The sequence below is a fragment of the Ischnura elegans genome, chromosome 4 (genome assembly GCF_921293095.1).
Source record: "Ischnura elegans chromosome 4, ioIscEleg1.1, whole genome shotgun sequence".
Lineage (NCBI taxonomy): Eukaryota > Metazoa > Arthropoda > Insecta > Odonata > Coenagrionidae > Ischnura > Ischnura elegans.
In genome coordinates, this window is record NC_060249.1 from 99,510,626 (window position 1) to 99,523,144 (window position 12,519).

Here is a 12,519-nt window from a genome sequence, read left to right on the forward strand (position 1 = left end):
AGGTTGAAAAATATCGGCCAAGAGTTATCAGTGTTCCATCGTGATTGAATTGTAAATAGTACTATTACGCTATCGATAAATGTCTAACAGTAGGGTAAAAATTGTCAGTGGGGTGTTCATCTCCATTGTTCAGCGTAGATATGACATTTCACGATCAAGCTATCAAGATCAAAACTGTGTGTGAAGTTTGTTATTCTATTATTTCAACGAATAGTAGTGAGAAAAGTCACCTGTGTCACTTGTGTGGGCTAATTTAAGGGTGGGTCAATTTTTTTATTTATCTTGATGATGAATGGAGAAAATTAAGGTATTTTTGCGAGCTAATGTATCCATTTCACTTGTTCAAAATAGATTTTAGAGCAATCGACGACTCATGCAAGTTCCTCATTGAAATGTCAGCGTAGTATAAATTTTTGACTTCTTATTGGGTTCTTTCCATTCATGCAACTCATGCGTCAACTAGTGTCAACTCACAGAAACCGTTTATAACTCTCCAATTCCTGCATGTAATCGTTTGTTGTATTGTGTCACAACAGTCAGCGACACACACAGAATGGACCATGAAAACTGCGATGCAAGTCGACTTTTGTCGACGTATGTCAATGAATGGAAAGAGCCCATATGTATTTCCAATAAAATACAGTCACTCATACTACTTTCAGAACTAAAGTAACTTAGAAATAATTTTTTTCTGAATTGCATCAAATCCGGACAAGGTGAGCCCATGAGACTCATAATGCTTCTTACTTTCTTCTGCACTTATATTTCCTTTGCCTCTTCCAAGAGACCTACGTTTGAAGAATCATTGTTCAATAACAATGTAGCCAAATAATGGCGAATATTTAACTTAAATTATACTTGTTTGTTATGTTTACAAGATCATAGCAGGCAAAAACTTGTTTAGATGACGTCTGATTAGCGTCAGGTTCGGACTCGTACTTTAATTCGATGTAGAATGCTAATTTTTTCAACTCCAAGATAAAATATGGGCATAAAAAGTTTGTTTCGCAATTTTTAGTGCAATAGGAGGCATATATTTCATAGTGCGGCTACAGTATTTTCGGGCTCATGTGAGGATTATCAAGGATTGTCATCATTGCATATGCACCAACGCTGGAACGAGTTGGAAGGGGGCACTAACCAACCTGATTTTTTGGCAGCATGTGTTATGTGATATATTTTTCTCTTTTCATATACATTTCCATAGAGTAGATTTCAGCAGACTCCTGATTATACGGCTGCGGTATATCCGTGTTGCAGATTATCACATGATTTTCACTCTCGCTCCATATTTTCCACGATATTTATAAAAATAAAATCAGATGCAAAATCACCAGAATTACTGCCTTTGAATGCTAGGATACACCGGGCTTATTACTTCCATTCGATTCCCCTTTGTTAAACGGAAGCGATTGTACGCTAGCTGCATTCACGGGAGCCCCATGTTCCTGTTTTCCAAGCCTTGCAGTGCGCGATCGCGCTCAGTGATCACAAATACACGTCCCGCAGCAGTTGCAACCTGGGCAACTTGTGTGAGACGCGACTACATGGCGTGGTGCCTGAAAGTGTTGTTTCCGACGTCGTGCAGTGGTTTTGAAGCATTTTACCCCTTTCCTGTATCCATGATCACGCAGCCGCCAATGCATGGCTTTCGAAACCAGTACTTACATGGAGCCGTAATAATACGAGTACAACCTTGTTATCGCCTCTATAAAGATCGCGGACTGGCAAAGAAAGCTTTAAATGAGTCCAGGAAGCACTCCAAAATAACAGAATAACTGTATGAATAATAATATATTGTTTGTTTTACGTAAATTATGAATATGACAAGACATTAAAGTGAAAGTTTGAGTTATCTGTGTTTTCCGATTATTCGTGCGGTCTCTCCCCATCATTAGCCCGGACAATCGGGAGTGCGCTGTACCAACATTGTATCTCTGAATAACGTAACTTTGTTACCACAATTAGTTACTTTTTATCTTTTGCCTGTCATTTCTTCGTCCACTTAAAATATCCACAACATTGTAATCCCATTTTAAACCCCTCTTTGAATGTCGCATTACCCTCCCAGAATGTGATCGAGAAGTGAAGAAGTATCTCCTGCTACAAAGTGAAGACTGCATTTGATGAGGTATGTTGCGATTTATAGGGGATGACTGCATTTTATCCTTGTGTTTTATATTTCAATTTTGAGTACTTAAATAATTTGCTTAATTCTCCCTTGCCCTTTCATTCATAAAATAAGCAGATGGCTGTGATAGTTTCCACTCTTTCAGTGGCTGCTGAAGCTTTAGCTAATTAACATTGCTGGATGAGAAATTTTCTTCAGATGAAGATACTTCATTTGTAGTTCATAAAATCAGAGCTGTTAAGCTATTCATAAAATATTTGCCTGGTTTGTTTTCTTAGTAGGATATTGTGCATTAGCTAAAAAGAAATACGAATGATATTTAAAAATTCTTCAGATGAAGAGATCGAAATGGCCCTTTACACATTAACTGTTCTTCAGGCTCCAAAAGTGAGGAAATTTAGTCTTGTCTGTTGGACTTTCACTGACAAAAAGTTACAAAGGGAGTATTTATAATGTTATTTGTGACAACTATTTGCCAGACCTTGAACTGGCACAGACACTCCTTTCAAATGGATTTACTTTAGTTGGGACAGTTAGAATGAATAACATAACTCCATTTGTAGCACTAAATTCTTTTATAAAAAATAGAAGATAAAAAGTAAAAACATTTAATTAACAAAGGTAAGCAAGAGAAACATCACATTTTATCTCAGTTTTTTCAGAGCCATGCGAGTATACTCTGCTTTAGCTTTACACAATTTCCAATTTGATGTAAGCTATAGTTATTTGAATTACTGATATAGTTAACAACAACTTTAATGGCCATCAATTAAGAGAAGTTATCATAAACAGCCACAACATCTGGATGATTACTCAAATTTTGCAGAAGTTTTTCTGCAATCTTGGCATGAGCCTCATCCAACTCTATCACGTTTAGAGGTAGATATTCAACAGAGGCAAAATGCACACTGTAATCCTTCAACTCTAAGTAATTTCTCAAGGGGGTTAAAACGTCTGGATCACTGTAAAACTAGAAATAGAAAATCACATAATTATCAATGAAAACTTACAAGAAAAAATTAGTCATTATATTTAAACAGATAGTACCACAGAGAGTACTGTTATAGTAACCAACTGGGTTGACCCACATTATTTATTCAAGTGACGACTCTTAGATAATAGTATTGATTGAAAACATACCTTGTTACTTTTATCGAATATTTTCTCTGATCTAGAACGGTTTCACAATTTGAGATTTAAATTTAGAGAGCACTTCACTGACATTAAAAAAATCCTGACAATATGCCATGCTGAAATTACAGGCACATTTGTGAATGGAAAGTGATTTTCATTGCTTTGGGTCCCAATTTGGACAATATGCATAACAAAATTCATTGCTGTACTTAAGACAGTGGAATCATAACTAAATGGAGCTTGGGGAACTACTCAAGACAGGACTTTCTTGAGTAGCTCCCCAAGCTATACTGAGTACAGAGAGACTTAATAATTCCCACCACTCACATAAATGAATGAGGATAGACTAAAATTTGAGAGCCTATTCTGATTTCTAAGCCTTGAGTGCATAACCTATTGAATGCCCTCTTTACTCTAGCTATTGTGTTACAAATTCATGGAGAAGTTCTTGAAGAAAAAGTCATCTTCCTCTTTCACGATAATATTCATACTATTTGGAGATGAACTAACAATGCTATCCTTATTTGGCAGCTCAGAGAGGTGGAGCTGGCTTGGAAGTTAGCCCAACAAAGGTCATTCCAAGATGGAGATGCACCTGAGGTCGCTATGCCATTGTTTGCCAAGCATTCTTCAAAGTCCTTTCTCTCAGTGATGGTTAAAATAAGATATCAATCAAAACCTTTACTGCATATAACCACCATATAATACTACATGACTGCAGAGGAAATGATTTTATAATTCCGTTAATTTACACACTAAAAGCGACAGAAATGATACACCCTAAGTCATATGCATAGTAAGCAATGACTGATATTTCAGGGCACATTCACTAATAGCTCTAGGCATATGTTTTACTTTCTAAAGGTACTCTATGAAACTATAAAAAGGCAGATAGAGGAAGGCATAGGAATCCAAGAATGCCGCTGAAAAACTTCATCCCCGGCACGAGGTGTACCTGCAATCCTCATCCAATGAATTCGATGCATTTAGGACCTCATATATCTCAGAGATGGTAGCACATTTAACAATAAATCCTAGGAAATTTTTGTTCCACCGTAATCTACATACAAATACAAGAAATGTATTTGGTTTAATTTACACATCATAACCCTGGAAAACATACACCTCACGACTTAAGTTCAATTTTCAATGACTCACATTTCGTTATTACAGGTACTTCCATCAGTCATTCTTGGCACATGCATTACTATCCAAGAATACTATTTGAAACTATATAACAGTGGATTGAGGAAAACAAAGGAATCCAAGAACCCGGCCGCAAAATGTAATCCCCATCCCTTGCATTCAATGCATTTACGGCATAATATATCCCAGAGATTGGCACACATTTTGCAATAAAGCCCTGGGAAATCATAGATTCACTGTAAACCTACATGAAATTATGAGAAATGTATTTTTAGTAAGATTTATTTACCCATCACACCCCAAGAAAACATACAACCCGGGACAAAAGTTCAATATTCAACTACTCACATCTCGCTACAATGGGAATTTTTAAAGAAATGTCAACATTGAGAAGCAATTTCGCAGTTGAATAGGGTGGTTTCCTATTATTTTTTTATTGCCTAAATTGAAAGATTATTACTCCTGGAGTACGTATTTCACGCTTTTAGATTTTAAAATGACGATATCTAATTTTTGCATTTAAATGAAAAGTGAAAATATTCAAGCGTGCGAAAACACAATGGCTAAGTATGAATGCCGGGAAATCTCCGTGTGATGTCGTTCTGGTTCCTGCTGCCGCAAGTGAGGTGACCTTGGGGCGAGGCTTTGAGCGCTGATACAATGCAGGATGCTAGCAGGTCGCTGAGTACCCTGCTAGCTGGTAGCGCTTGGCTTAAATAAGGATTATTAATACCTTATCAAACAAAGAAAACTTTCGGACCTTAGCCAGTTTTAATAGGTGATTATTAAGACATGTTTCCCTGAGCTCTGTGCCTCATGCATGCATTTTTAATCTCAGACGATGTAAAACTCCTATCTACTCGTATAGAAACTAGGTCCCTGTGACGTCACGTGGAGTGGCATCGCATGGGCGCCAATCTGGCCTTTTTCAAATGCGGTTAAAATTGACCATTGCCATTCGTCTAAACCGGTATTTCTAAAACCAAATAATTTGTATATTATGAATACACTAATGGTGGGTAACGAATCGCAATCAATGCCTTTCGTTTTCTTTGATGAAGGAAACTACCCTATTGCAGAAAGCGATGAAATTGTGCCAATACCAAGGTCAGGGATATAATATCTCAGTATCTTCCTCACCATTTCAATGATTCCAATTCATGTATTATCACCCTCTTTTACTGTTAGAATGAATATAAAAATACAGGTGTAAAATTAGAATAATTTTAACCACACACAAATCATTTCAGGCAAACCTTGGACACCAGCAAGGCAAGGACTCTTGAAAGCGCCAATTGCGCGCGCGTGTGGCATGTAGCCCATGAGGTATGCAAAACACATGACTTAGTCGTTAGAAGGGTTGCTTACACATCAGGATGATGATTGTGACATCTTGACACTAATAGAAAATTTTCCATTCCATCTGTATGACCTCGAATAAAATAAAAGCATGCAGCATTCTTGCTGTTCAATGAATACATGATAACAGTGGAGCTTCGACCACAACAACTGAACTTGCCATTGCTTAGGAGATGAACGTTTCACGAGTTGGAAATTGAAATAATTATTATTTCACAGCTTGAAATAATAATTATTTCAAAGATGTTTGAGGATCTCGAATTTCTACATGGTTAAGTACTTTGGAGGATATTAATGTGTTCCAATCCCCATATGAACAGTTAGATTACAGTGAAATAGATTTATGAGTTAAGCATGCTCTATGTAATGAATGCAGAAACATTTCTCCCATAAGTCTAGTTCATAATGAGCTAAGTTGCATAAAATTAAGTTGATTTCCACTAAAATTATGGGTACAGGAAAAGTAATCCACAGAGGAAATGTTTGATCAATATACACCAGGTATTAATTAGCTGCTATTGAACCCACCTCAATATTTAGTGAGAAGGCTATGCATAAACATGAACATACATCTGTGCAAGTGTTCTCAGCCACCATAACAGTTTTGCTCTCATTGCTGCAATGAATTGGTAACAAATATGGAAGTGGAGTCATCGTGATTTACCATGAAGCTACTTGTTTTACTTTTTTTCTGCACATCATCTATATACATATATAAAAGAAAGTCAAATATCGTGTTAGTTTGAACACTTATAACTCGAGAACGGCTGCACCTATTTTAATGATATTAAGTTCTTTGGATTCGCCTCAGCCCCAGATAATATATAGAAAATTAAAAAATGGGAAAAGTTCACACAAAAATTCATCTTTTTCTTAGTGATAAGTTTTTAAGATTTGGTAACACTACAACAATGGATAAGTCGGTCAAAACTACAAATTAAATTATTCGTATTGTTTTTACCAATTTAATGATGGAACTTTGTAACAATATAACATTTTAATAGTTAAACATATTACAAATATTGAAATCATATTTTAAAAATTTGATTCGAGCTAATTGTAAGGCCATGTCGAGTAGACACTTCACTACCGTGTTTGTAAACAAATCTCCAAGCGTGGAAGGCTACACGGGATTTCCACCGGGTCAGGTTCTTCAACTCCATCTCGGCCGACGGCCCTGAAGACGATGGACAACTCGCCCATCGAAATGTCGGCCGAGATGGAGTTGGAGAACCTGACCCGGCGGAAATCCCGTGTAGCCTTCCACAATTCAATACGCCGGGAAAGCCTACGATCAAATCTCCAAGCAATTGTTGACTATCAACTATCGGTAATGTCTGTGTTCCTGTCAACTAATAACACAGTTTGATTACATTTCCACGGAATTTTTTTGCAAATTCGTTTCCTTAGTTAAAATATGAAAATTAGAAAATTCATTGAAAAAATCCACATATACATGCCTTGGTCTACTTCCCCGCTGTAGTTTGAATAAAGAAAATATAATTCTGACAAGCCATTGTTATGCTTATTTATGTTTTTTTTATTTTTTTATTACCGTAATCTAAATATTATTAAAATCAGTACAGCCGCTCATGATTAATAATTGGTGCAACTAAACTGTTCAGTGATTAATAGGTGGTACGAAGTTCGCCAGGTCAGCTAGTATACTAATACATATTTTGGAAAAGAAAGCATTTACTACTATCCACCATCCCCATTGGCATTATGTGGACTTAATATTTTCTGGTTTTTCACAGTCACCATAGAGGTTGCCAACGACATGGGTAACTCGTTTAGGGATGTAACCTTACAGAAAAGAGGTTCCCCGTATGCCTATATGAAAATGTGCCCTTACAGGAATGCAGCTGGAAAAGAAAGGTATGTCTGTAAAGGGTATGGGCTTTTCATACGCAGAGATAGTAGCAGTTTTGCAGGGTAGGCACCATTATGGCCTATCTATCATAACTGTTACGACGACCACCCCATGGTTTTGTGCAACAGAGTGAATGACCGCCATCTAAAAAAATATTGCATTTTAATTGCAACTTGACACAATTCATCCGCTCATATCCAGCCCATTTGAGCAACTACCCCACCGGTTGAGCATCAGAATGACTCTTCAAGTCAGAGATATTAATTGAGTAAATAAATTTTCTTTTTCAAACTATTTAACCCAAAATACAGAAAGTTCAGAAACAAATTATACTAATCGAATTTGGGTGCATGCATGGGACATGAATAAGGCTATGGATAGTAAAAATGCAGCTGCTTTCATTTCCTACCCTCCCCCAAACCCTGATGCCAGATCAGTAGCAAATTCTGTGATCAACCATTCCTTACTTTCCTTACTTAAGATTTCAACAATGCCATTCCTTACTTAATGATTCCACATACCATTCAATCTGCGGACTGTGGAAAGGAACAAGTGTCACTAACAATCGCATTTCTCCCTTTCAATTTGGCATGTAGTTCGCATCCACATACTACATAATTTGCAATACCATGATCCTACGAGAAAATCCTCCCTTTTTGTTGTATTATCAATGCTAAGGACATGATACCATTGGTAACAATCAATATAAGTATTCCTCCCTGACACCATTGGATGGATAAGGAAACAAAAATTACTCTCACAGTTATATGTGTCCTTCTACTCATGATGAGGCATACTTAGCATTTTCCAATCCCTAAGATACAGCTTTTATTTCAATAAGAGATTTATTTTTTTTGTAACCAAGAGTTTTGTTACCTAGGAAGCCGAATTACCAACCATGGAAGAAGCAAGAAGGAAAGAGTCAGTACAATAGCTAAAGCACAGAGGGCTTTCTACAAAAAGAAGAATCTTCTCACAGACAAGCATGGAAGTAAGGAAACAATTCATCAGATGATGGCAGTAGAAAAGTCAGGAGCGAATACATCCATAATGTGCTGCTACCAAAGAATGATGAAGATAAGATGGATCGACCAAGTATTTAATGAGGAATTACTAAGAAGAGTGAGAGAAAAGAGTAATCTAAAAACATTAAGGAGAAGATAGGAAATTGTAGGACAGGTGGAAGGGATGAAGGGCAAGGGATGGACCCAAATGAGTTATTGAATTGGACAGGTTGTGAAAAAATGAAAAGGTTAGCAGATAAGAGAGAGCAATGGAGAGCTAGATCAAACTATGTAATTAGGATTGTAAACTAAGGATGGAAGAGATTTCTATGGCACTAAAATTTAAAACTTTTTCCAACAGCTGTATGTTGCCTTGTGTCATTCTTAGGCATGAAAGAAATGAAGTAAGTCATGACTGGGTATTTATAATTGATATAGAGGAGGGTCCAATGGTGACTTCACTCATTTGAAGGAATTAAAACTCTCCCGCTCTTCATTTTCAACGTAGGTAGAGGCAATTTCATGGTAAATGACAACCCCATGATGTACCATGAATTTTTGCAAGGGTTGTGCATAAATTCACTACCACATTTATTGAATAAAGCTAGAGTTAATACTATAATAAAATTAACCAGCCAAAATTTGAAAAAAGTAAAGTCATCACGGTAAATAACTTCTCCCAATACGGCCTAGTGCGTGCGGCGAGTGCAAAATCTAAAATACATTTGTAATAAGCATGGTCCGCCACTAAACTGTTTTGGAGCAATTCTATCCCACCATGCACACTGTCAACCTTATCCTTCTTAGCAAACTTTGCCTCCAACCAGCCTTGGTCCAAACATCAATCTGCCTCCTTCCATGCAGCCACTCTCTCACAGCTGCTCAGGCAGAATAAGATTTGCACCCTTTTAGGATGCATGTTCTTGGACCTACAGCCAAAGGCCCAGCCAGTTTCCTGGTGCTGCCTTAGAAAACAATTGTCTTGAGCTCTTCTGCCTTTTCCAGCACTCATAAACAACTCCCAAGCTCACTCACAGCGACTGCAATGAGTTTGCTTTCATTATAAGTCTCACTGCAGTATAGACCTCTCCCCTGGAAGCAGCCAAAGGCTTGGTCTATAACCTTGGGTATGTCTCCTACTGATAGCAGCCACTCATGGTAGGGAAAGATCAGCATGTTTGACTGGGCCAAACAAGCTTCTGCACCTCCTGGCAAAAGGTACAACCTCACAAAGAAATCACCATCTACTACTACCCAGCAACCCTCCAGACAGCTTGATTGATGGTAAATGGGCCCTCACCCTGGTTGAGCGCAGTTGTTGAGACGGTCACAGAGGCTCCTTAATTGTTCCACCTGCCGGTCCCTCTGTCTCCGGGCCAGCCAGAACACCTGGCAGACCAGGATCTCATCATCAGGGAATTAATCAGGTGAGTCGGACAAAGTGATCTCCTAGGAGATTCGTAGTGTGGAAGATGAATTAGACAACGACCACAGCAACAGCTTATCCTCTATTGCCAGTTCCATGGAAACAGTTGTAGCAGTGTTGGATCCCAACAATGACTTCGACAACAACACCTACAGTGCACATCTGGATTTGGTGTGTTCCCTCCTGCAGTGGAGGACGCACCAGGAATGCAGCTGTTAGATGCACTCCTCGGCACTGAAACACTGCCACCACTGGTGGGAAGTCCCTTACACTGAGCACCTTAGTACAATCCTAGTTCATCCTTATGGTGATGCAACTGTGGTAGAACTTTCATTTTTCAGCGCCAAAATCCTGCACCCTCATTACACTCATGTATTTTCAGTTTAGTTCCAATTAGGACCTTATTAAATATTTGGATAACCTAGCTCTTAGCTTTACGCAGAATTTTAGTGAGGTAAAAGCCTGTACGTGCCTTCCAGATATTCTCAATTACTAAGGCCATTGCAGCTGTGCCTCTCATGCATGATCTGTTTTCATGGACAAATCATTTTAGAATTAAATTATTTAAATCATTTAACCCAAGTTTCGACTAAAGGAGACTGCTATGGAGTACACCATGATACCACAGAACTCTTGCATAGCTAATATTGACCTCAAGGATGCATTTTTCCACATTAAGATTAATAGTGCTCAGTCTAAGTTCCATGGAATTCATAACAATGCAAAACATTGTGTGTTCACTTGTCTTCCAATGGCACACTGCCCAGCGCCTGAGGAGGGCCTATCAGGAATGCAGGCATTAGACTCACTTCTAAGTTCTGACACTCTGCCACCAATGGCAGCAAGTCCTACTCACTCCATGAACTGTAAAAGTTTGGTATTGGTATTGCAAACTATAACTGGGAGCAAGGACTTTGAAAGTTGCATTGCAAACAATGAAAAGACAATCCTAGGAGCACCTCATTCACGGGATGACTTTTGGTGGTCCAAGTTGATGCACACACACATACATTGATGCAGTTGGTGCGCAATCGAGAGATGACAAGCTATTTTTGAAACTTGGCACAACTGTTGTCAATCAGCATTACATTAGCATGGGATATACAGTCATGACATTCAGTGCTTTGTATATTACCCATGTCTAGCACTCTTAAAGGATACCAAAACGGCCTTTCCCGACTTTTCTTTCCAAAAAATAAAAAATATTCCACAAGGAAAGAATAAATTCACCTGAAATATTGATGTCCCATCATCACCCTCAATTTCAACGACATCGTCTGCACCACCTTCAATGGCATTTTCGATCACCTTGTCCAAAGGATAAGACTTGAGAGATGTTGCTTGAATTATGCCTTTCTTTTCAAATAAAAATTTCACACCTTCTGACATAGTGGCCCTTAAAAACAAAGAACATGAAATCCAAACTTTTATAATAGTAATAATAGAGCGAAAATAAGACACAAAAGAACATGCCAATGTTTTATAACTTACTGGCCTTTCTTTAAAATATAAAACATTTCAGACTTCGTTTTCGCCAAATTAGAAGTAAGTATATCTACTATCATCACGAATCCACCAGGACCTTTGAGTTCCATAAGATGCTGCTTTCTTGGCACCGAAGAGTCCTTGTCCATTATGTTCGGAGAGAAGGTTATATGTATTATTAATAAATGTACGGCAATGTAGGGGAGAATCTATTTTTACTCGCACTGTTTAGGCTATACAGCGTCGCTATTCACTAACCTTCTCAGCTGCTTTCAAAATATACTGTATCGAAGCTGCGGGCATGTTTAACTTTTTTGCCTGCTCAACGGCTCGGGCCAGCAAAAGGTTCGTTTCAGGCGAGGGGCTTCCACCATCTGTGATAACATAGCCGATGAACCCAGGCCAAGAGATTTATTTCATTCAATGACATTTCAAATTGGGTTTACCTGATATAGCCACACGTATTTGACGAGATAATCTCTCGAATAATGCTGACCTTTCAGCATCTTTGGCAGCTTTGATATGCTTGATATTGGCCCATTTGCTATGTCCTGCATATTTGCGACAAAATTCTTTACTTGGGGAGGAGAAATTTAAGAAGCACTTCTTCAAGGAAAAAGAAATAGCCCGAGTTGCAGCATTTGCCATGATTAAATCCTTCAAACGTCTGCAGCAAGTCTGTTATCATTCAATGCTGAGAATTCGCTGGTGAAATAGATCCTATCTTAGACCATTTTAATCCCAGGGCCATTCTTTCATATTTGCGCTGGAGGACAATCAAGCATATATATAAATAAATTAGACACTAGGAATAAATAAAAGAAATGAGACAAAAGGTAAGGCATAAAAAGTTCAAGATTCAAAGGTTGAATTTCCTACCTCAACCTTCGCGGGGCCGCGATTCATCTTATTGTTACGTAAATCGTTGTTGTACTGTTCAGTTGGGAAAGGGGGGCGCTGC

General features: G+C 38.1%; 1 protein-coding gene across 1 annotated transcript; it reads right to left on the reverse strand.

Moving 5' to 3' along the window:
• Window positions 1-2,723: 2,723 nt before the first annotated feature.
• LOC124157829 (translational activator of cytochrome c oxidase 1) lies at window positions 2,724-12,514 on the reverse strand. Its single transcript, XM_046532864.1, has 6 exons — window positions 12,438-12,514; window positions 12,005-12,324; window positions 11,817-11,932; window positions 11,565-11,698; window positions 11,304-11,469; window positions 2,724-3,101 (listed from the first exon to the last, which is right to left on the reverse strand). Exons 2-6 carry the CDS (start codon window positions 12,204-12,206, stop codon window positions 2,901-2,903), a joined length of 819 nt encoding a protein of 272 aa, XP_046388820.1. The 5' UTR covers window positions 12,207-12,324; window positions 12,438-12,514; the 3' UTR covers window positions 2,724-2,900.
• Between the last annotated feature and the right edge of the window lie 5 nt (window positions 12,515-12,519).